At 32.5% G+C, this 26,137-nt stretch overlaps 3 protein-coding genes across 6 annotated transcripts; 1 reads left to right on the forward strand and 2 right to left on the reverse strand.

Moving 5' to 3' along the window:
• Positions 1-283: 283 nt before the first annotated feature.
• On the reverse strand, positions 284-8,884 carry LOC113862779 (AT-rich interactive domain-containing protein 4). The gene is made up of 15 exons (XM_027495978.1): positions 7,414-8,884; positions 7,107-7,298; positions 6,962-7,015; positions 6,673-6,761; positions 6,053-6,323; positions 5,872-5,928; positions 5,259-5,290; positions 4,908-5,043; positions 4,620-4,793; positions 3,521-4,087; positions 3,225-3,362; positions 3,038-3,136; positions 1,972-2,072; positions 1,792-1,882; positions 284-1,069 (listed from the first exon to the last, which is right to left on the reverse strand). The coding sequence occupies exons 1-15, from the start codon at positions 7,570-7,572 to the stop codon at positions 974-976; spliced, it is 2,256 nt and encodes a 751-aa protein (XP_027351779.1). The 5' UTR covers positions 7,573-8,884; the 3' UTR covers positions 284-973.
• A 4,410-nt stretch (positions 8,885-13,294) lies between these two features.
• On the reverse strand, positions 13,295-14,221 carry LOC113852342 (E3 ubiquitin-protein ligase ATL4-like). The gene has a single exon (XM_027482570.1). It carries the CDS (start codon positions 14,219-14,221, stop codon positions 13,295-13,297), a length of 927 nt encoding a protein of 308 aa, XP_027338371.1.
• Positions 14,222-17,702: 3,481 nt separating this feature from the next.
• LOC113867726 (dnaJ protein ERDJ2A) lies at positions 17,703-25,763 on the forward strand. Of its 4 annotated transcripts, XM_027503192.1 has the most exons (12): positions 17,708-17,831; positions 18,415-18,640; positions 18,786-18,881; positions 19,019-19,139; positions 19,261-19,367; positions 19,459-19,676; positions 20,210-20,387; positions 20,508-20,627; positions 21,708-21,794; positions 24,003-24,113; positions 24,623-25,084; positions 25,192-25,736. In XM_027503192.1, exons 2-12 carry the CDS (start codon positions 18,455-18,457, stop codon positions 25,258-25,260), a joined length of 1,755 nt encoding a protein of 584 aa, XP_027358993.1. In that variant the 5' UTR covers positions 17,708-17,831; positions 18,415-18,454; the 3' UTR covers positions 25,261-25,736. The 4 variants fall into 4 exon arrangements, with proteins under 4 accessions (XP_027358973.1, XP_027358987.1, XP_027358993.1 ...); XM_027503172.1 differs by having other exon boundaries at positions 17,703-17,831; positions 18,406-18,640; positions 24,623-25,763; XM_027503186.1 differs by having other exon boundaries at positions 17,703-17,831; positions 18,406-18,640; positions 24,626-25,656.
• Positions 25,764-26,137: the final 374 nt, after the last annotated feature.

Consider the following 26,137-nt stretch of genomic DNA (forward strand, 5'->3'; position numbering starts at 1 on the left):
TTCTAAGATATGTATAATAAATAATATCCATAATATTTTTAATAGAAAAAAGATAATTAAATGAATTTCTTAGTTTTTGTAACATCACCTTCAACTATTTTCTTGAGACAGAGTAAAACAAATAATTGAAAAATAGTATAATTTTTTTATGTCGTCAATTATTCTAATTAAATTCTAATAGTAATCAATCAATGTGATACCACATTTTCATTATAGTTAAAACCGCACGAGTTTAAGTAAATACAAAAAGTAACGAAGTAAAAAAACAAAAACGAAATAAAAGCACTAGCAAATGTTCATTTTTATTGGAAAAAATGTAGTAAACACGTAGCTTTTAGTAAATGATTTTGCACCATTACAACACAAGGACAAGCAAAAGACGAAATGAAGCAAGGGCAGAAGAGACGACTTATTTCCATCCTGAAAGTTGATACTGAACTTGGACAATCTCTCTTCACATATTGACTCTTCATATTTCACTTGTTTAAAATCTACACGAACGCTTGGCATGATTGAAACTCAACCGCACAGTTATTCCCCGACATATAAATGCATGCAATGAACATACCATGCAAAGTACAAGGCCAAAAATATTCACGTATCAACTATTACAAATATATATATATGCTCACAATTGCTGAGTTACATAACTGGCAATACCAAAAATATTGCAAAATCTGCATTTTGAGAAGTGGACTAATCGTCAAGCTAGAGTAAAATCAATTCATCCTACAAATCTTTTTGCTGGATTCCTTTCTTTGAATTATATAATACTAGTGATGCTAGAAAACTTGGATGGCCTTTTTGTGACCATAGTATGTCAAAACTCCAAACATAAGTGAAACAATTACACTCCTTAGAACCTATCCTTACCAATTAAGAGACACGGTCCAACCACAGACCGATGAGTAAGTAAAATTTATCAACACTCATGTACATTTGCTCTGGGAAAGAGATAGCACCGCTTGACTTGTTAATAACCATTTGCAGTTTTCTGTGATTTTTTACTGAAATTTGATATGCTGCAGTGAGGACAAACGTACTCCAGTCCATCAGTTTTAGCATAGTCCTGCCATTCATTATAGAGGTCAAGAACAATGATAAGCTTTCCATCTCATGTTGTGTCATGAAGTTTACCTATGTGCAAAATATCATGCATGCTACAATGATACTTGGATATCACTCTGGGAATTGGATTTTCTATTTGTTCTTGTTTCCATTTCTCATGTGATTATTCTTTACTTACATTTGTTGAAAAATGTTAACAATACACGTCAAACTCACTATAACTAGCTGAAATTTATTTGAGAATTACAAAATATGAGCTAAGACTCGTTAAGTGATGAGCAGGATCCACATCATTTCCTGATATAATGTGTGTTAAAGAGTGTTGTTAGCGCTCCACTTATCAGTTTCATCAAAAAGAAACAGACAGTTAAAGTCACAAGCAAGATTCTAATTGCAACAACTTGTTGCAACTTAACCCGATATTGTTTATGTATCACAAACTACAACTAAAAAGCCAACCAAAAGTTGCTATGAGGTCACCCCTGCCTACAAGAAGCAGGTCAAGGCTGATTAATTTCAAGCTTAAAAATAACAACCTGCTTCGTTGCAAGTTTATCACCCACCCAAAGGAGCAACAAAAGAATCACATCACATGTTTTGAATTTCAAAGGAGTAAAAAAATTAAAAAGTAAATTTCTCTCTTTGAAGGCCTTTTACTGATCATGCAACTATTTACGGATTAGGTTAAAGCAGGCATTCACTCAAGTCAAAATTTAGCAATACCTTAAATGCTCCAAGTCCCTGCCGCCTATCACAGCCAAAATGAGCCCATTCACCACATATACCGCAGTTCACCCAGTCACCTGCTGCACTACTGTTGCACCAACATGAAAGGTAAATAATAGTCAATAGGACAGAATTTGACCAACTCCACGTTATTGATTTAGAGACACAGAAACAGACCTGTGACACAATAAACAGCACTCTCCATCTACATCATCATGAGCTAATTCATATTCCAAGAGATAAGTTTCATAATGTCTTTTGAGTGTATTTCCAACACCCTGATACCAAAAAGTAATTATTAATGTTTCCAATATTGCATGGAATGTGGATCTCCAATATATATTCAGTTACAATTCCAAACCTGAGAAAGTATTATGTGCACATAGCAAGTATTTGCAACGCACAACTAAAATGAAAATGTTGTATCCCATTTATTCATAAATCTCAATAAACTAAACAGAAAATAGTCTACAAGGGAATTTCCTTATTTTATTTTCCATTTTGTAAAACATAAGCAGTTCAAATATAATTTTGATGCAAAATGCAGAAGTCACACAACACTGTTGTGGTTGTGGCTTAATTGCCCTGCCAAACAAAGGCTACTGCTACAATAATTACATTTCACTTTTCAGGAATCACTGAATTCTCAACATAAAATACAAACAGGAAATCGGCTTTTGTCATCTTGCCAATGGAAAAAAAAAATTAGTAAAATTGACACCATAGAAAAAAAAAATAAAGTAGCTCCCAGCATGAAAAATTACAGAACTCCCAGCTAGTTATGGAAGAACTTCAATGCAAAAACAGAATGACAGGAAAATGTAACAAAATGAACACATGACTCCAAATACTTGAGAAATCAAGTGAAAAAGTAATGCATACAATGCAGTAGTTGCCTAAATATTTTTTTTAAAAGCAGTAGATACCAGTCATCAACTGAGATAAAGAACTGAATGCTTTATATGAGCAAAAGATACTATACTGGGAACATTGAGGTGAAAAGAACCCACATTCATCCAAAAAAAAAAAAATTGCAAGATACCTGATAAGGAAAAGATTACTAGAGGTTCATTCCTATGGAATTCAAAACTTACGATTGGCTACCAAAAGAGGAATGACACGTACTTTAAAGTTTATAAAATTGTAGGCAATTTCATGAAAATGATCTCAGTCTAGACATAGGCATAAAATGCAAGGAAATATCTCGTTTTAGGACAGACAAAAATAAGATAAGGATGCATACAGTCATTCTATTTGTCAGTGTGTGATTGCGCATCTTTGAGAAAACTTGTCCTTTCCAATTGATACCATTCCCAACATGAAAGCCTCCTCTCGAAACCACCTGAAATGCTCAAGTTTCTCAGTTATAGCTTTTAATTTTTACAATACTATACAATATACACTTAGCTTAACATATTCAAATCTCCTACCTCCCTATACAAGTTGAACAGGTCAAGGCGTTTTGCATTCAGAATGGCATCAGGGAACTCAGCAAGCCCTCCTTGTGGAATTAGACGAGTATGACCTCGAAGGATCAAAAACTGCATGACATCCCTCAAAAATTCCTCCTGCCAGAAAATGTAGCAGGGAGAAAGAAACTTAGGGTTAGATTTGACGTAAAAAAAATTGATAATTTGATAATAAAATATTTGACCTTGGATTAGGGTCAAACAAAGCTTCATCAATGAAAATAGCAAAGGTCAGCAAAAGAAAATGTGGAAACCACCTCTGAGCAAGCACGTATTGGAGCTCGGTCACAACCATGCTTTTTCATTGGTAGTGGATTCAAAGAAATTATTTGGTGAGCCTGAATTGAGTTTGACACAGATTTCCTATGCGTAACTGAATTATGGCCTGAAACATTGTGCTTAATAGGAGCAAGTGGCTGATTTGATTTTCCATGGTCTCCATATTTTTCACCCTCAGACAATCCAGAGAAGGGGAGAATCTTGTGTCTATGAGAATGAGGGATTGGCCTCATAGCAGCAGGATTTAACTTTTGTCTCTGACTGCCTCCAGTATCTTCAATTCCCCGGCCACTAGCATTAATAGGCTTTGTTCTAGTGCATGGTTCAGACCTTTTCCGCCTGGGTGGTGGAGGCATTAGCCAACTAGGAATCCCAGACAAAACAGGATCATCAGGACAGATTTCCTTCCCCTGCCTAGTACAAAAGAAAAAGAGACGTTCAGCATCATCTTTATTAAAAGATGCAACTGGCAATCCTTGAATACTAGCAACTCCCAACATAACAAGGCTGCGGTATGACACATTGGGTGCAAGCTGTCTCAAAACCTGTGAAAAATATCGAAAACCATTAATCTAAAGATCAGGTTTCATCATTCAAAAACAAGAAGCACGCGGGGGGGTTGGAACTACAGGCTCATGTCTTTACAGCTTCCTATTGCTAAAAGATCAAACCAGTTCAATAAGGAGGCTATTTATATATATTCCATGAAAAAACAGAACAGTCAGGAAAATAACAAACTGCAACTACAGGTCTAATAATCAGACTAAAACACCTAAATCAGTCAACTAGAATATATAACAACAGCAAGCAGAAGTCACAAATATCTGTAACTTCCCATTAGCAGTCACAATTACATTCTTTAAAGTCCAAATCTAAACGAGCCAAGTGACTAGATTTAGTCTCAGTTACACTCTTTAAAGTCCAAAAGTTCCAACTAACAAAGTCATCATACTAACACACAGAAGCAAAACATCCATCTAAACCACTTGATTGATTAAAAACAAATTCTGAAGGCTAGATAAATTATATTTTAGAAAGCTACAACTGACAGAAGAAACCTTGAGAAACAAGATTCACCTGTGACGCCCATGCAGGAACTCGCATACAAACCTCAAACACACTAGACCCACAGGCTACAGAGGTTGATCTTCGTGGCTCAGTAGAAGGTGGTTTACTTTGTTCGTGATAAGGAAAGGCCTGAACAAGTTGAGTCTTCTCAATGAGCTCTTTTTTAATATGATTCTCCAAAAGCTGAGGATATACCCAAAAAAGGAGGATGATGAAAAAAGAGAAATAGGTAAGTTAAAAAGTTGAAAACAGCATATATGTGAAAAGTCAAACACTGACCCCACAATTCGCCCGTACCTGATCATTAAAACAAGCCTCTGCACTTCCAGACACCAAAAGTGATATATGAGCAGAACTACATGTGGATATATCACATCGCATGGTCACTACACCACGTGAGAACATTCCTGCCTGGAGTGGTGGAGGCGGAGCACTACAATATACAACAGTAAAAAGGATATAATAAACAGAATAAGATGCTAAAACAGATTAAAAAGAACCATGACAATTCCAAATTAAAAGATTAATACTCCTAAAAATCATTGTATGTGTGGATGCATTTGACAGTCACCAAGAAAACCCCAAACAAAAGATAATGGGAAAACACCCATCAACTCTCAGAAGTCAGAAGTCAGAACCATCAAATACCTTGTCCTGTTGTGAAGTTTACATCCACGTATCTGCAAAAGCCAGAGTGAAACAGATAAATATACATGAGTAATAAAAAAGATTCAATAAAACATAAACTGTCACTAAATTGTGAGTGAAGAGACCAATATTTTATTATGTCAGATTGTCAGTGATTCAACAAACTATTTCATCTTTTGGGACTTTAGACTTGGTAAACCTTGGTTTTGGGCAAGTTATTGTGGGTTTGTTAGTGCTGATCATGAAACCTGACCCCATGTAAAAAAAGAATGGTGATCGATTTGTTCTGAACTGATATATGCATATGCCTTAAGTATTATTTAGACTACATTGTCCAAACAAGATGAAAAATGCAATACAACTTAACTACTTTCTTTAATAACAGTATCAATTTACATGTCAAATAATACTATATTTAAAACCAAATTCAATACAATGCTTCTGAAGGGAAAACATGCAGAACTTCACCACAAAGTAGCCTATGCTAATTACAATGAATTGTCTGAAGGGCCAGATATCACAATTTTATACAGAATTTAAAAAAGGATGATCTTGCACCCAGGAAACAATAGAAGATAAATCAAGTAAAAACAAACATATGCAACAAACTTACTTCTGTAAATAGAAGAGCATTGAGTCCATCCTCTAATGACCCCAACAAGCAAGCATCCTTTTTGGAGGAGAGTTCAAACAACAAAATTAGGCATCAGTTACAAAAGGTACGGTTAAATGTGAAGAAGTATTAGCAATAACAAACTTCACAAAAATAAAGTAACTAAGCTACCCAGGCCTACCAATGTGCAACGAACTCCACAAACAAGAAATCTCATGTTTACATCATCATCGTATATCTTTACAGCAGACATAGTCTCAGGTGAACTTTCCTCTTCCTCCATGTCTGCTACACACGGACTAACATCAATGTCCGGAGGATCTCCAAGAATTTGTGGCCCAAGCTTACCAGCACCCTTCTGGCTGCTAGAAGGTAAGACATTGTTTTGTATACAGTATAGTCTAAAAGATGCAAGAGCAAGCTGGAAAGCATCCCATGTATGGCTGGATGTACTACAATGCATAATACCAAGTACCAACCATCAGTAACAAAATAATATTTGAGATACAGGCATGTTATAGCAACTAAACAAGTAACTTCTAACCAATACCTAAATAAAAGAAACCTAACAAACTGCATCCAATTGTTGGAACTTGCCACATTGCAATACATAGACCAAAATACTGAAATTTCTAAACATTTTCTTGCCACGTTGTTTCATCAGTAGAAGCTGAAGTTAGTCAGTGAGAAGTGTGGTGACAATCACTCAACCTATCACTATCCATGAAAAGGCAGTAGCAAAACACGGAAGAGGAATATATGTAAAGCATGCATGACAGTCGAGATTATACACAACTATACCTCTGTGCCACAGAGAAAAATGCATGACGAAAATGTGAAGCTGCATACTTTGAAAATTCATTTTTCCAATAGATAGTGTAAGGAACTCCCTGCCAAACAAAACACCTTAATTACTTTTCATGAGCAAAGGAACAAGAAAACCAATATCTTGGAATGTCACATCTTGAAAGTCCACATTAAGCATGTTAGTTTAACCACCATTTCATTAATTACTTTCAACCAGCACATCTTAGTTTTCATATCTAATTAAATTTAAAACAAAAATATAAATTGCCTGCTATCAGTTGACCTTAGAACGGAGTGCCTCTGCCAATTTTTCTCCTTTAGGAGTTTCCAAATAAACCTGCAACAATATCATGGAGTAGATTGGACATCAAACAATAGATTATCCAAGTCAAACAATCACTAAAGAAAACCATCCAAATAACACTCACGGTATCAGGCAATTTGGAAGAAAATAATTCACATATCGCTTCTGGGACAGAGAGGTCAAAATCTTCCCACACAAGAGCCCCAATTTCTCCCCGGTCTTCTAGCTGCTGCCCTTGCAGGTAAACAAAATCTGGCTGCAGTTGTTCAATAGCTCGACCGAGTTCATCAGCAGTAGGTTTGGTCAATACTTTTACCTGAATTCAAACACAAGGTTAAAACTGCACTTACACATGGTAGTTTTCTTAATGCCAACATAAAACAACACAAAATAAGACAAAACGTTTCACCAAATAGAAACTCAGTGATCACCTCAAGACGGCCAGAGGAAGAAAGCTCTGGGAAGGGATATGAAGGTTGATCCTCAGAAGCAGCACCCTGCTTCTGCTTTTGCTTACTGTCGCGTGATTTACCACTCAGGATAGCAAGGAGACTACAATGTCTCGAAGGACCCTGAGAATGGAACATCATGTATGCATGACAGAACCAAACTTCTCCAAATATATATCAGAAAAAAGACAAGAAGACTTATCACAACTGAAAGCACACTACTAGAATAGCTCCTACTCACCCCCACCCCCAATAATGCCTCCAACGACTCTACTATTATCAGAATCAAAATTCAGAAAACATCAAAACAACTCTCAGAGATGAAAAATCCACCCAGAAACAAGATAAGAACGAACGTCTTCAACTTTATCACTCAGGAATTGGGAATAACAACACAAACTCTGAGATTGAAGGAAAGAGAGCGACCCAGATCAAAGTGAGGCGAGAATCAGCGACCCAAATGGTCAAATCGAAAGAAAATCCACGCCCCAAATCGAAGCAACGTCCAAAAAGTCAAGACCGAAAGTAAATTGGGAACCCTATTGTATGACCAACATTAGAAAGAATAAACCTCCCAAATCGCTCTATCATCCACCAAACCCAAAGCCCATTTAAAAATTGAAATATTAATAGCATTAATAATAAAAGTATTTAAATGGGAAAATAAATAAATCAAAATCGAAAACCTTTTTCTTACACAGTCCCAAACTCTCCACAAACAAACACCGATTGGGTCAGTCAAAGTAACCAATAACTCAACAAATACAATATTACAATTAAGACACAGACATTAAATTTCCCTTTTATGTACGATCGTGATTAGATTAACCTTTTAATGAAACTATATAATTATATATCCAAAGGAAATAGAATAAGGGGATGAAATGATAAAGTTTATAGTTATTAAAATTATAAAATAAAAGGAATAGGAAATCTCCTTCACACATGATTCGATAACTTTTGAGAACGTAGAATAGGGATGATGATGCCAACGGCATAGGGATATTATAATTACTCGAACCCAAACCCAACAACATCAGCAACATGTTTTATTATATTTACCCTTTGGTTCAAAGAGTCGATTTGTGTTTTATGTGCACACGCTCCTTAGACCAACTGGTTTTTCCTTAATTCTCTCTCTTTCTAGTGATTTTCTGAGCTTACTCTTTATTGGGTTTTGTTCTAGCACTGTTGGGTTGGGTAAGGTGGTGCTTGGATTGAACACGACAAACCAAAAAGTACAACAAAATAATAATATTTGAGGATAAAAAAGAGAAAGAAAGGTGATTGATTAGGATGTTTTGTAGAGTGGCTTAACTAATCTAAAAGGTTACTAGAAATGGTTGAACAATTTGCACTGAAAATAGTTGGTCGAACCAACTTGTATCAAGCATCGCCGTACAGCAGGACCTGTACCATTAAGGTTGTTCTCTTTTATGCTGTTGCACAATTCAGAACCTCTCTGTTTACGAAAAATCTTTTATAACAATTATAAGTTATTTTTCTTTAATCGAAAAGGTTATTGGATATAGTTGAACAATTTGCAGTCAAAATGGGGTGGTCCAACCAACTTGTATTGGCATCGCCATACAGAACTTCCTGTACTATCTATTATTCATTCGCTGTTAAATTATAGGATTTACTGGCTTACCAAGAGATTACGAAATATGTGTATTTTTTATTAATTAAATATAAATGCAATCAATCAAGGAAATCTGACACAATTTTTGTGTATATTAGTAGTATTCAGCATTTCTCTTAAAAGAATGAGTGTTCTTAAATGATACGAATGAATTTAGCATAAATAAGTGAGGATTTTACCTGATTGAATTCTATTGGTCAACACAGAATTATGAAAACTGTTGAATAGCACAAAACTATTTTATACCAATATGCACGAAAACTGTAAATATAACATATTTTTCTTGTAAAAAAAATTATATTTTATTCTTATTATATATTTATCTAATGAAAAATAAATATATTCTTATTATTATAGAACCACGTTTGATGTATGAAAAGTAAATAATATTTGTTCTAACATATCTTTGTCAACAACTTTTTTCATTAAAATTTAATTAATAAGTAATTCTAAACAGACGAAAGAGTTATACTCTATTATAGTTTTAAAATCTCATAAGTATAAGTGCAATCAATCATAACAAATTTAAGGCAAAGTAATAGTCTTTTGGTGGTCAAATCTTTATTTTGAACTTTTTCTAAAGAATAGTGAGTTTTTTTTCCTAAGATATTCAACTTTTAATCCTTCGTAACTATGGTAAGGAAAGAAAATCACAGCCTTTAACTTTAACTTAATTAGTTGTTATATTTGGTTCTTTATTGGCCTCTCCATAGTTATTTGTATTTAGATGTATTTCAACTTTTAATATCCAAGATAAATAATTATATTTCATAATGTCAAGAACCACCAAATTAAGGTTTGCTAGGTTTAATATATTTATTATTATAAAGAATGAGAATAAATAAATAAGAAATTCATTATGATAAAAGAAAATAAATTTATGTGAAACAAAAATTAAAATAAATGGAATTAATCATCATGGAATAAAAAAATTGCAAGACCATGTTTAATAGGTTAAAAGTGATGGTATAAAATTTTAACATTTTATGAATTAGATCACTGGTTTGAAGTTCTTACTTTATAAGGATCTTTTAGAATCATGGTCAATATTTATCTGTGCTATAATTTTTTCTAAATTCATAGTCTATGATATAGAGTTCTCTTGGACGTATTATTTGTGTTTATAGTTTGTACTTGTATTAAAATTATTCTAGCCTCATTATTTATATATGATAATAAATATTTACGAGGGAAAAATGAAAGAAAGAAGAATATAAAGAATGACAGAAACGTACAACAAAAACACATAATTGAATTATGTCCTCAAAATATATTATATTAGTACGTTAATTTAAACATGTAAACCTTGATAGTAGAAAAATAATAGAAAGAAACAACAAAGAGAGTATAAGATATATAAACGGTACAAGTTGATCATGTTCGCATATTTAAATTAATGATAAAAAAGATCATAAAGAAATATTTAAATATATAATTTGATTATTAACATGTTTGTGTATACAAGTTGGTCATTCAAGTATACTAACCCGAAGGAATTAAAGGATATGAGATGAAGAATTTTAGTTATACTTTAATGTTTAATCCATATTAGCTGTGAGAGGAATAAACTTTAACGAATATTGATCTTATAAGAAAAAGTCACACTAGCAATCTCGTGATATAAAACAATGCTAATAAAAGAAAAAGTATAAAGGAATATCAATAAAAAAAAAAGAAAGATAAAGATAAAGAATAGTTAGATCTTGTTTCATTCACATATGAGTTTTTAATTCATACAAAATAAATTAACAAACCTATAATTCTACAAAATAAGTATATTCATGTTGAATCAAATTTGATAAATTTATAAACATATATAAATTAATGATAAGACTGTTTAATTATTTTGATATAATTATTTATTTTGAATAAAATTTAATGGTTGGATTAGTAAAAATAATATTTAATATAAACTATTAACATTAACAATATAATAATTAGTGTAATTTATACTAGTGTATTAATTTTTAATTTTAAAAATATGTAATGTGAAGTTATGTGAAAAAAAAAACCTTATTTTCAATAACTACAATAGAAATAATTTTAATTTTAAATGCTGTGATATTTACTTGATTTGACTTTTTCGCTTCATTATTTCATCCAACAACAGCTTACAATGGCAGTTTTCTGTACTTCGGTAACGATTTGTTTCAATCCTGCAATATCAATTTTTAGTTGATTTAATTGTATTTACACTCTTCACATTTTAATTTAGATGTAATTTTAATTATTTATTATTAATTGCTTTAATTTTTAATTATTCAAAACTAAAATTTAATCTTAAGATTTTATTTAATAATAAATATATAATATATCATTAATTTCTATAAATTTACAAAAACATATATTGAAAATAATTTATTATTATATTTTTATAAATTATTAAATAAAAATTTAAAGCGAGAGTCTTGGTTTGAACAGATAAATTTTTTTAAAAATATAAGTAATTAAAAATATTTATAAAATTAAAGATTATATATTAAGAGAATTATAATTATAATTGAAGCTCCTGAAAAGTAGTCAGTAATAAAATAATAATATATTATTCTATTTAAAAAAACAAACTGAAAAAACTCTGCATAAGTTACTGCCAAAAATTAAAAATCATCAACACGTGAAATGCGATTATGTTTCTTTTCGGTGGAGACGTCAAGTGTGCCATTAATATCCTGTTTACCTGTCATTTATCAACGTCAACAAACGTAGTCGAAACAGGTTTTACGTGTTGCTTACAAGTTTAATACTTTTAAGGACAAAACTTAATTGCAGGTATTTAAATATCGGTTTATCTGAATAGTTATATTAATATTAAATATAACTTATTAACAAAAAAAATATTAAATATAATTTTTGTACATAATATCGACAGAATTTCGCATATTATTGCTGTTTCTAAGAAATTTTGAACACAATGCCTAAAGAAATATTATTTATGAAAGATATCAAACACAAAGCATTTGTTAAAAAAAGGGATCATACAAGTTCGTACATCACTGCATCAGCCTTTCAAATTAACTTTGTTATATCCTTTTACTTATTTTTAATAATTTTTATTATTTTATAAAGTATGTAATATATATTATCTTAAAAATACAAAAAATATTTGATATTTTTTCAATAATTAAAGGATTTATAAAATTTAAAAACTAGAATTATTTATTTTTACAGAGCTACACAATTAATTCTACGTTCATCACACATCCACATGGAACTTGGCTTGAAGCAGAACATATATCACGCATCAAAGCATTTATTTTCATCAGCGCAATTAATGAGGAGTCCTGCTTATTTTTCTCCGCGATTAAACCCATTGATATCACACAACAAAGCAATTTAAGTTGATTGTTTAAACGACAAGATTAAACATACTTGCTATTTAAGGAGTCTTGTTAATTAAATATTAAAAATAAGATTATTTTATTAAAAACGATATTAAAATACAAAATTATAATAAAAGTACTATAATAATTTTTTTAACTGGCATCTATAAAAAAGTGACAAACATTTCTGTTATTTAAGTCCCCGCGGTAGATATCTCCTCCAAGCGATTAATGATAATAAAATTTATTTTAACAATATTTATTAGACTTTTATAATTTAATATAATAATTATTTTCGTTGTCAATAAATTTTTATTATATTTAAATGTTTAATCTTAGTTTTAAGTATTGGAAATAACAAAACTTTTCTTTTATACATGATTAGTGACGTCGACTAACAAATAGTTTATTCAACTAAAAAAACTGAAAAATTGATTCAATTTGTGGTGTAGTTAATAATTAATAATTTTGAAGTATTCAATAAATAATCAAACTTTTTATGTTAGCATTTTTAACCTAATAAATTCTAAAATTACTGATATATTAACAGAAAATAGTTAGTGGACGCTCAAGAATGTATGGCTAAAAAATAAAAGTAAATAATGTGATGAAATAAAAAAAATGTTAAAGGAATACTAACATTGTTTTGATGTGTAAAAATTAGAATCACTTGTTAACACAGAAGGAACATAATAAATTGTATGAATTTAGCTTCATAAGATGGTACCGATAGAGAGTAAAATGGCAAGCACAGAAAAACAATTGTGAATTCACTGAATTTCGACTTCTGTAATGTGATTCGCAAAATGCCATTCCCGCTAGTGTAGTAATGTATCTGTTAAAGCAATGAAATTTTTTCTAAAATTCTAAAATTCGAGTAACTATTTTATTCATTTACATATCAAACCCCAGAAATCCAACGAAAGACTTCACCGATTTCTTCCCCCAAACGGTTGGCTTCCACATCGTAATCTCCAACTGCAACGACGTCGCTTCGGCGACTACTCCCAGTGAAGAACCTTCCAGAGCTTCGAAACGACATCGTAGCCGAAAGACGATCAACGTAATCCTTCAACCAGCTATTACTACTTCCACGCCCAACCTCAGCAGCTAAACTCGGCTCCGAAGCCGGAAACTCCACCGCCGCAGCATCGTCTTTCTCGCTGGAAACGCTTCTCCGGTGAGCATGACTGAACGGAACCTCAGCCTCTTCGTCGATGAAATACTCGAACGAGCCAACAGAATACGACCTTCCGGCGGCGTCAGATGTATCTCCGCCGCGGCGGCTGCTGATGTTACCTATTTCCAGCCGGAAGCTGTTGCCTCCGGCGAAGGACGGCGACCGGAAAACCTTCGCGAGGTCCGATTCGGAGGTGGCAACGACAGAGCGGCAGAGCGGACACGTGAGGTTCGATTGGAGCCACGTGTCGATGCATTCGGCGTGGAAAGCGTGGCAGCATAGCGGAAGGAGGCGGAGGAGGTCGCGTTGCTCGAACTTCGAGAGGCAAACGGCGCAGTCACCGGCGGCAGCGGAGGATGAGCGGCGCGTGACGGAGGAGAAGGTGAACGCCGGGAGGGAGTCGGCGAGGGAAGACGAAGCGATCTCCGGCGATATCCGATGCGAGGAGGAGAAGACCGGAGCGGATGACGGAGAGAAACGGCGACGGTAACGGATGATGAAGTACAGAGCAAGAGATACAGTAACAGCGACGGCGAGGACCGTTACGGTTATGAGAGTGATGTGTGACAGAGAGGATAAGTGGTTTGGTGGAGAAGTAGTGTGGATGTATCCGACGACGTTGAGAGAAGGAACAGACTCGGAAGCCATTAGCTGTTTGTTACACTGAATTTCTCACAGGAAAATAATGGTAGCATGTAAAATGTTGTTGTTACGTGTCTGTGTGTGTGTGTGTGTGTGAGAGAGAGAGAGAGAGAGCGTTGGTTGTAGTTGTAGTGGTAAAGTTGGTGATGGCATTGGTATGGTTTGTGAGGAGGTTGTTTAGGAGGTTGTCTGGGAGGTCTTTGTCCTTTTCCCAAAATATGGCCACCTTCCTTTTTTCCTTCTTTTTGCTTCTTCCATATGTTGGGCTTCCTAGTTCCATACTTTTTCTTTTTAACTTTGTTATAACTTGACTAGATAGTTCATTATAACACCTATTATCAAGAAATAATAATTTAAGAATTTTATTCGAAGAAAATCAGGTAAAATAGAAAAACTTGACTATTTTTAAAAAATAAATAAAAATTACACATGCCTAAATTAAATATATATACAATTAAATTTAATTTTTAAATAAATGTTAATAAAATTAACAAAACGAGGCATCTAACTCATTTATGTTAGTTCACTAGATTAAAAATGTTTGAGTCTAATTCTGTCATACAAAAATGATATTTAAAACAGATAAAATATTTATTTTAAATCTTTATATCTCAACGTCTATCATACTTAATTAAATTGAATTAAAAATAATATGAATTTAATTTGAACTGTTTTGAAACTTAAACCCTAAGTTTTAATGAATGAGTTCGAGTTAGTGTAATTTTTAACATTTATAATTTGTTGAATAAAGAATGTGACTCTTTTTATTCAATGAATTCTATATAGATTTGACAAAGTAATAGAAAGTCTGGAGCCCATGTTTAATAAGTCTCGCGTTATTTTCACCTGAAATGTATAGTTAACCTAATAAATTCATAAAAAAAAAAGTCAACTTACATTTATTATAATATTTAATACTCTTAATAAGTTTATATAAAATATATATTTTTATCAAATTATTTCATTATAATTATATATTATTATAATTATTTATAATAAAGTTTGACTATACAAATAAAATTACTTTTTATACAATTTCAAAGTATATATCTTTCTTCTATATATCATTTGTAGGTTTTAATTTTTAAATAAAACTATTTTTTAAAGTCATATTAAATAAAAACGTTTTTAAGTCTCTTTTTCCCTGTATTGCTTTCATATAACGAGTATTTTATTTTTATTTTTTAAAAATTTTCAATTATAGTATTATTTAATACAATAGAATGTTTAATATTAATATTAAAAAAATATTTTTAAATTTATAATATTTATTGAATTTTTAAAAATATAAACTATATTTTAAATTTTTTTTTAAATAATTAATTTTATTTTAATTATATTGATACAATTAACGAGAAACTTACAAGTTATATTAATTTAAATTTATGTTTACAATATCAAATATTTTTAATAATATTAAATTTTAAAATATATTTTATATAATAGTTTTTTTAACCAATTATTAGTTTTAAAATAAAACTGTTTGTTAAAAAATATTATAACTTGCGCCAATATACGTTTTTTCATCACATAATTGTTCGTAATTTTGACAATTGAACATATTTATCCAAGTACCTAAAATTTGGACCTTAAACCCTAAACCCTAAACCTTAATATATTGGAACTAGGTGTAAGTACGAGAAAACTAACGCTTTTACTACTTTCTTTTTTAATGGTAATATTTATTAACTCAATTTTCAATCATATCTTTTTTAATTTTATTATATATATGAAAAAAATCTTTTTATAATAGTGTAAGTTTAAAAATTCTTACACTCAATTTAAATTTTTTATTTAACTTATATCTAACTATCAGTAAAATAATAAATTATAATCTGTTAAATATAAGTTAAATGAAAGATTTATATTTGATGTAAGAGTTTTTAGACTTAAATCAGTGTAAGAAAATCTTGTCTCATATATATAAATAATTTAAATATTGTAAATGTATATTTCAATAATAAATATTTGCTTATATTTTAAATGAAATATTACACAGTAAAATAATTTAATGATATAAAACATTGTTAATTTTTAAGTAAATTTAATATTCTTTTATAAAGATATTTAATTCAACAATTAAATTAATTAAATATCATTATTTTATTTTATTATTTCTCTTGTCATATTTATATGTTTTTTATTTTTTTAAAATAGCTTTTCTAAAATAAAAAATATATATTTATATTTAAATTTTGATACATTAAATTCATCATGTATTTCGATAATATCAAAAGTAAATTTAATTTTTCTCATGTTTTCTTTTAACCATAAAATTTTCTTATTTGCAAACCTTACTCTTTTGTAACACAAAAATACTTCATTTTCTTATAAATTTAAAAATCTTAATTTTCTTCTTAACCTTATAGTTTTTCTTTTTTATAAATCCTAATTTTTCTAACTTAAAAATTTATCTTTTTTTTTTCAAAAAAACCTAAAAGCTTAAATTTTTTATTGTAAAAATTATTCTTTTTGTAAAACTCTAAAAACCTTTTTTTTTTTCAAATACAAATTCTTAAAATCTTTCTTTCCTTGCAAACTCTAAAAATTCTTAATTTTTTTCTAATCCTACAAAATTTTTTCTTTTACAAACTCTGATAACTTAATCTTTTCTCTAACCCTAAAAATCTCTTTTTTTTACAAATCCAAAATCATCTTTTTTGACAAACCCTAAAAACTCCTATTTTTTTTACCTAATTCTAAATTTTTTTTTTTTGCAAATCCGAAAAAATCTATTTATTTTTTTTTGTAAATCCTAAAAGTCTTACTTTTCTAACCTTAAAAACCTAATCTATTTTGCAAATCCTATAATTTAAACTTTTTTTTCCTAATCCTAATTTTTTTTTCACACATCTTAGAAATGTTGATTTTTTTTTCATTTTTATATAAAAAATAAATATATATTTTTTAAAGTAAAAAAATATTTTGAATCAATGCAATAATCAAGTAAGGTTGAGAGAATGATACATCTACTTTTTATATTATTTAGATTGTGAGTATTTATTGAGTAGTATTATTTTAACTTAAAAAAATTATATGATATAATTTATTATAAAATAAGTAGTTATATACATAATTTAATTTTATTAAGGTTATGGTACACTCTAAACTAAAGCCCTAAATTAAATAAACGAGCACTTAAATATTCTACAAGAAAAAAAAACAGTGGTTTGTGGTGTGGGCTAGTGCACGTGCAAGTGGGCTAAGTGTTTAAGGGCCGAAACAGACACGCACACCCCCACTTGTACTGGAAACGTAACACACAGTAACTCGTAAGATAACAAAATCAACGAAATTATGTACTAAAAAAAATTAAAGGTTAGTTTTAGAGTAGCGATTAAAATATTTAAAATAAGTTTTTAATTAAAAATTATACAAAGAGTGTTTAATATTTTTTTAGTAAAGATTTTATTTTTAATCAGTGCAGTGAAGGTAGTAATTAATACTTGCTAAAACAAAAATAATAAATAAAAATAAATGAAATTGATTTAATTTAAACTGTGTTTCGGTGCTGCGATCTCATTTCACTCCTGAATTTCTAGCTTCCATCTCCTCCGATTTCCCTCTTCCATCGAAGTTGACCTTTCATTCCACTTGTTGGAATCCCCAGACTCAGGTCTCTCTCTCTCATTGCATGCCTCTGCGTTCTCATCATTTCGATCTCTTTGATTTAATTGGGATTCGTTTTCCTTGTTTAGTTTTTATGTCTGCTTCCGTTTCAATTCGATTCGCTCTCTACTTTTTCTCAATTACACTTCAGGGTTTCTCAATTTGTGGTTTTTGGTGATTCTGAATCTACGCTCTTTCTGCCACAAGTCATTGTCCCAACCGTATAGTCTCATTAGTATTCAACTGTAATTGATGCTGCTTCGTGTGTGCCTGTGTTTGTGTTGGAAGAAGATGAATTACTTTGTTGATTTGGGGTTTTTTCCCCCTTCGGGCACTGCTCGTGCTTTTCAGAAGCTTTATGCAGAAACCTAGATTGGGTTTTTCTCGAGGGGCACTAACTGAAAATCCCAATTTCTTCAAATTCAGATAGCTCTTTTGCCACTTGTCCGCAGTGAATGCTGCAGGAATTGGGAACCCTGTTTTGTTTTTTTTTTTTTTTTATGATTTTTGTGTTTCGTTGGATTGTTTCATAATTGATGATTTTATGATGAAAGATTGTGTTTAGTAATTGAAGTGAGCTGCCTTTGCAGGTCTAGTAACTTTCGAGGTTGCTGGGTACAGAAGGAAACGATGGCTGCTTCAGAGGAGAATAGTGCATTGTTCCCGATATTCATATTGACAATAATGGCAATTCCTATAGTGCCATATACAATAACGAAGTTGTGTCGTGCTGCCACTAAAAAGTCAAAGAGCTTGCACTGTCAGTGCTCTGAATGCTCGCGATCAGGGAAGTATCGTAAATCGATATTCAAGAGGGTGAGATCATTTTCTGCTATCTGTATTTCATTATTTTCCCAAATGATTGCTTAGTTATATACTTTTACTTGTGATATTTAATCTAATTCTGCTGTTACCTCTCATTTCTCGTCATTTTTATTCCCTTTCTCCTTTGATTTTGCAGATTTCAAATGTCTCAACATGCAGTAACTTGACATTATTGCTGCTTTGGGTGGTTATGATTATTCTGGTTTATTACATAAAGACTATGAGTCGTGAGGTAAACAATATGAATTCAGCCATTCCAGTGCATGAGATATGGAATTAATATTGAGGGACCTTGTATTTGTTGTATAACATTTTGCTTTTGGCTGTGTCGAAATGGCTCACGCTCTGAATACTGTACATTTTAAGCAGATTGAAGTTTTCGATCCATTTAGTATCCTTGGATTAGAGCCTGGAGCGCCAGAGTCAGAAGTAAAGAAAAAATATAGGAGACTTTCTATTCAATTCCATCCAGATAAAAATCCAGATCCAGGTTGAAGGTGTTTCAGTTGTTTAATATATGTTTCTGATCATTGCAAACTTTGATGTTTGCTGGAATGTGGGTTTTCTGCAATTACCCATGTAACCAGTAGTTTTTCTCGCCTTTATTTCAGAGGCACACAAGTATTTTGTTGAGTACATTGCCAAGGCTTATCAAGCTCTGACAGATCCAATAGCTCGTGAAAATTATGAAAAATATGGCCATCCTGATGGCAGGCAGGTAATATAACAAAAGGTTATGACAAAGTGCTTAATGGGTTGTTATCTTTTTTGTTTTCATGATGTTATTTATACATGGTATTTTATTGTAGGGATTTCAAATGGGTATAGCTCTCCCCCAATTCCTGCTAAATATTGATGGGGCATCTGGTGGAATACTTCTTCTTTGGATTGTTGGTGTGTGTATTCTCTTGCCATTGGTAGTTGCTGTTGTTTATCTCTCCAGATCATCAAAGTATACTGGCAACTATGTGATGCATCAAACACTTTCCACTTACTATTACCTCATGAAGCCTTCTTTGGCCCCCAGGTATATTCACTGTATATCTTTGTTGTAGTTAAGCTCTCTCAATATTTATTCTCATCATTATTCCCTGAGGATGTAAAGCACCAAATTATATGCAGTCAGCCACTGAATATTTCCGGTCACTAGCTATTGTTATTGGTATATGTATATTATATTTTTGAATTAGCTTGAAGTTCAATCAAAATTTTCACTGTCTGAATGTGTTGGTTATTAAATTAATGTTTGTACACACACAAAAATGTTTTTGACCCTCTTTCCTTACCGAGATTATAAAGTTGAATTGCCCAACAATATTGATGAATTATTGGGATTTAAACAATAACTTATCAGAGATTGAAATGAAAACAGTAAAGTAACATGCTATTTTATTTAACCCATTTTATGATACTACTAGTAAGGACATTGGACTTTAGGAATATCATATTGTAATAGATTGAAAATTGATTTCCTCCTCCCCCTATTCATACTACAGCTGTCTTGTATACTTGAAACTTAGGTTTTTTTTAATATAAATTTGTGACTATTATGTTCTACAGCAAAGTCATGGATGTCTTCATAAAGGCTGCTGAATATATGGAAATTCCAGTTCGTAGAACTGATGATGAACCCCTTCAGAAGCTTTTTATGTTGGTAAGGAGTGAGTTGAATCTTGACCTCAAGAACATTAAGCAAGAGCAGGCAAAGTTTTGGAAGCAGCATCCTGCACTGGTTAAGGTATCTTCTTGTATGGCTTTTCCAGATTAAGTTTTTTTTTTTTTTTTGCACACAAGCAAGTGTGCTATTCTGATTTCTCATAGCCCTTCATGTTCTCACACCTATACTATTTTCTTTCAGACAGAGCTGTTAGTTCAAGCACAATTGACCCGTGAATTTGCAGCATTGTCTCCATCTTTACAAAGTGATTTCAGACGAATTTTAGAAACAGCTCCTCGCCTTCTCGAAGAATTAATGAAGGTGACTGATTTACTATTCAATCTTTATGTATCTAAGTAGACTTAATGTTCTTGCTTTCTTAATAACATGGCTGACTTCAAGTCTGCTCTATCTTTTGCAAATTGCAATCGTTATTCAGAAGTTATATCAACAAAGAAATGTAGAAACAATTAATTCTTAGAATTACCAATCTAAATAGAATCATTTCCTGCATGTGCTCATGCCTCAGGTGCCTGGTGTCCAGCTTAAGGATTATTTTTGTTGTCTTAGACAATTGTGTCAAACTTGAGATTTTGTTTGTAAGATGCAAAATTTTAAGAGGACCTGTCCTACAGGGTACAGGTTACCCAGGTGAACTGTGGAGTGTAGATTATTTATGAACTGCTAATATACTTTTCAATGTTCCCGTAACTTGATGAAAAAGAAGCACAGTAAAGAAAGTTAATTGCTGAGGTGGATTTCATTAAACGTTCATTTTAGAGGAATAATTTTTTTAGGTAGAAGCAGTATAAGTTGTATCTAAACACTAGGCAGCTTAAGTAAACATGTGAAAAGTATTCAGTTTTCCCCCCTTGTGAGTGTATTGGAACATGGTTATATCATAAAAAGGGAACTTAGTAGTGGAAATAATTAGTTTCATGAGATGTATGGTTTGTTATTGATGGATTGATATAAAGTGTAATGCTACATGTAACTAAATCTGATTCTCAAACTCAATCATGAATGACTTGGCAAAAATGTAATCACTCATTTCTCTTGATAAATATCTCAAAACCTAAATAAATGAAAACATACAGATCAAATGGCATTTTTCTTAAGTTATGTGTGTTTTTACACCATGTTTTGATAGTTGTTAGTATTTTCCTTATGCTAATGCAAAGAATAAGTAGGATGACAGGACCAGTGAAGGTTGTAGGTTAATTATTATGACAGATGAAGCATGCATATCATACGTACTGGTTACACATTATAATAATCAAGTTTTGCTTGCCATCATTCTCTTATGTGATGAATATGATATTTCTGTTTCTGGATTTATGGTCAGGAATTTGTGATATTTGCATTTATATACATTCTTTAATGTTCTACTTTCTTTAAAAGATGGCAGTTATACCACGCAATGCTCAGGGGCATGGGTGGCTGAGGCCTGCAATTGGTGTTGTTGAGCTTTCTCAATGCATCATCCAGGTGATCAATCTATAGTTGAAGCTATTATTTGCTACGATGTGGTCACTTCATTTTCTCTAATTGCATCCTTCCATATGTTTAGTGTCAGTGTTGTACTTACAGATTTGTTTCACTGTATCAAATACTGTGGGATAGTATTAATTTTATTTCTTAATTGTCATTTATTTGTAAGTTGTAATTGTTAATCTTTATCCCATTATCATTTATGTTGCTGATGACCTGCTTGCCTCTTTTGAAGTTGTCCTCATTGTTGAAGGCTAAAGAGAGTGTTGTTTGTGTTTCCCCCCCCTTTTTTTGCAAGTGTTTTTGGAGTGGGGCTTCGTAGGAGGGTTTTGGGGCAGTGTGATGGTTACTTTTCTCTTCTTTTCCTTTTGATTTGCTTGTTTTCTATTGGGGTTTTCGTTTTCTTTGGCTTCTGGTTTTTGGGAGGGAGTTTAAATTTTCCCCATCTTTTCTAATGGTATTTCTTTTCTATCCAAAGAATGAAAATAACCTGCTTACTACTACTATGTAATAGCATCATGCCATCATTACGTTTTGTTGTATTTACCTATTTGCAGGGGCATTTGGCAATGAAAGAATAACATTAAACTTATTGGTTATTTCTAAGTACCATGTACTTGTGAGGCTTGGGGCAACGCCCTGACCTTGGAATGGGGCAGCCTCTCCAGCCCCACAAAAAATGAAGATAATATTTAATTGAAGACAATGAAAGCAACACAGAACATGTGTATTAATATGTGTAATCTATATCTTTTACCTCAACATTTTCTTTTTTCTGTGTTCTACTATATGAAAAAATCTCGTAACTCATAATATCTTGATTGTATATTGGGAGTATATTTTGGATTTTCTCTCAGGGGTAGTGCTTTATTTTTTGTTTCACATCATCTCTCTTCAAAATTACAAGTATATTATTCAGCATCTCATTTATCTTTCTCTCTCCCCTTCTTAACCTTTTATTCCTATAATTTGAACATGGTATTGCAGTGGTACCATTCTCCATGACCTATCCTGTCTTGATTAAGTTTCCTCAAATCTGGAACTTTGTTGTATAATTTGTAACAAGATCATTATCTCCTTGAATCTTCTCATTCGCTATGCGTAATTCTGGTCATTCTCTCTCACTGGCTATCCTTATCTCCCTGCTGCTGCTGCTGCTATCTTCACTAGAATCCGTAAATCTTCCTGTTCCTTTGTATTTTTTTTCTTCCCGACAAACCCTGAATCTTTCTGTCCACTACTGGCTGCTGCCATCTAATGTCTTTTCCAGCAATCTTTATGATCAGCACCCCACTGTTGGAAGCGCTCTTCCAGATCAATCCTATCACAGAGTCTCAGACTCTCAGCCAAATCATTGCTTTGCGCACTCAGTGTTTCTTAGCTCTGCTGCTCCTCATGTTCTCCTTCCAACTATGCATGGAGGTGTGTCGAGCAATGTGTCTGGCCTCGGTTTATTGCACCATGGTCAAGTCTCTCCCTCTCCAGATCTGGACTCACCTCTCATCACATGTCTGACATAGTTTTGGGCAGCCATCTTCACCATTTTCATCATTGTCCTTTCTTCAAGCATATCCTGTTAGTTTTTTGGCACCATTGCCACCTGTAACATGGCAGATCTTTCTTGAATTTGTTTGGATCTGTAATCAATACTCATCTCTTTGCTATTTCTAGCACCTTGAGTTTCCTTTCTTGCCATATTTGATATTTCTTCTTTGTTCCTTTACACTGTTTGCTATCATTGGAGAGAAACTTGAATTGCATCATAGGATACATGCTTGCTATTTTAGATAATCATTTAATTTGCTTTATATTTGTAAAAGCATTTAATTTGTGCTTGTTGACATCATAGACCATCCTACATCTAAAATGGGAAACCAAAGTTTTTCATTTTCTCCTCTAGCTTCTTTTTGTTCTTCTGGTTATGTCTATTGGTTTAACATCATCTCTTCTAGAACAAGAAATGGGTTATGCTACCCAAATTTTGCACATATTGATATGTACATAGTTTAGGTTGAGAGGATGTCTTTTTGGCATAATTTTATGATATATGGAATGGAATTGTGCAATTCTTGATTGTTGTTCATGTTTGTTTCGTTGTCTTGTTTAGCAAGCACTTTTACTTAATATATCCACCAATTAATATTTTTGCCTTTGTTTTTTATAAAACAAATTTAATGTGCTTTTCTTGATTTTTGACCTATGTAGGCTGTTCCTCTCAGTGCTAGAAAGACTACTGGTGGATCTCCTGAAGGCATTGCACCATTTTTGCAGTTGCCGCATATTAGTGAGACTGTTATTAAGAAGGTGGCTCGCAAGGTATGTCAAAAACATTATACACGACCTCTTGTCATCCAATTATTGTAAATGATTAAATTTCCCTGGTCTGGGACTGAATGTTAATGTCTGTGCTATTACCTGTAGTTACATGGACTAGAGATCTTGAACCTTTCAGATTTAATATAATGACAAACCTTTTACGTACATTTCTCTTGGGTGTCTAACTGTTGCTGGTTAGCTACTCATTGGATCCACTTCAATGGAAGTTTTATGCCAAGTGTTCTCAAGATTGGCAAATGGAAATTATTCTTTTGGGTTTTGCATTAATTTTTTATGTAATTAATGATTTGTCTTATTATCTTTTTTTTTTTAACTGCACAGTTATCTCTGTTTTGTGCAATTAACCCAAAGTTTTGTATACTTTAGTGACTACTGTTGGCTGTTTGAAATTCAAATGTTGAATTATCTTTTTTAAATTGCACATATTGAATTTCCAATTTGATCCCATGACTGTGTTGAATCTGAGCATTTTCCTTCTTGATATGCAGAAGGTGAGAACGTTTCAGGAACTTCATGACATGGACTCTCAGGAGCGAGCTGACCTGCTTACTCAAACAGCTGGGTTATCTTCTACTGAAGTACAAGACATTGAGACGGTACTGGATATGATGCCTTCCTTGACACTTGAGGTAACTTGCGAGACTGAAGGGGAAGAGGGTATACAAGAGGGTGATATTGTTACTATCCACGCTTGGATAAATATTAAAAGGGGTAATGGTTTGATCGGTGCCCTTCCTCATGCCCCATACTACCCATTTCACAAGGAAGAAAATTTCTGGTTCTTGCTTGCGGATTCTGTTTCCAATAATGTGTGGTTTTCTCAGAAGGTTAGTTTCATGGATGAAGCTGCTGCTGTAACTGCTGCATCTAAGGCAATTGAGGAATCTATGGAGGGGTCAGGAGCAAATGTGAAGGAGACCAGTAGGGCAGTTGCAGAAGCAGTGGAGAAGGTGAGGGGGGGCTCTAGATTGGTAATGGGCAAGTTCCAGGCCCCATCAGAGGGCAGCTACAGTTTGACTTGCTATTGTTTGTGTGACTCTTGGTTGGGCTGTGACAGAAGGACAAACTTAAAGCTCAAAATTTTAAAACGGACTCGGGCTGGCACCAGGGGTGCTGCTTTAGCTGATGAAGGACCTGTCATGGAGGATGGAGTTGAGGAGGACGAGGACAATGAGGATGGAGAGTATGATGATGACTATGAGAGTGAATACAGCGAAGATGAAGATGATCAAAACACAAAAAATAAGCATCAAGCTGCCAATGGCACCGTGAATAAACATGGTCAAGCTGCAGAAAGTTCAGGCTCTGATGAAGAATGAGAAGCCTTTTTCTAACATGATAGATCCATAATTTTCATCTTTTTCCATCATGGATGATAGAAAAACAATCAACTGTAGCAGTAGTCTATATTGTCCATTTTGTTTATCAGTTGGACTACATTGATGCTTGAACTTATGTTCTTATCCTAGTTCAGCTGATATCGTGATTAAATTGTCATATTATCTGATAAATTTTTTAAGTGCGGAAGATAAGTTTTAAGGATTTAATTTTGGTTTGATGTCATTGTACAACTTTTTCAATGTTTATTGGAAACTTTTAGTTGTGAATCTTAGTATTTGTCGATTATTCCATATAGGCAACTTTTCGTCTACGAGAATTCCACCTGGTTGTTCTGATAGTATTTTTAGGAAATTTTAGAACGTTGAGGGGTATTGTAAAAAACAAAAACTCCCAATTTCATTCTTGGGTTTCAGAAAGCGATAACAAGAAGCCAAACGGATGCTAAAAGCAACTTAAACAAAACTCCCCACTTCTAAAACTAACGCAGGTTTTGGTTTTGGTTTTGGTTGGGGTTGAGGAAGTGCCACCTTGTTATGAAATCATTGCCCCATCCAATAAATTGGATATCGTTTTTTTATTGCAATTTTTTTCTTCCAAAGAATGACTTCGGTGGCAAGTTGAATCGGTGAGATTGTGAATACGTAATGTCTATGGTCTAAATA

This window comes from Abrus precatorius, unplaced genomic scaffold, assembly GCF_003935025.1.
Source record: "Abrus precatorius isolate BTA unplaced genomic scaffold, Abrus_2018 Scaffold10, whole genome shotgun sequence".
In the NCBI taxonomy this organism is placed as follows: Eukaryota; Viridiplantae; Streptophyta; class Magnoliopsida; order Fabales; family Fabaceae; genus Abrus; species Abrus precatorius.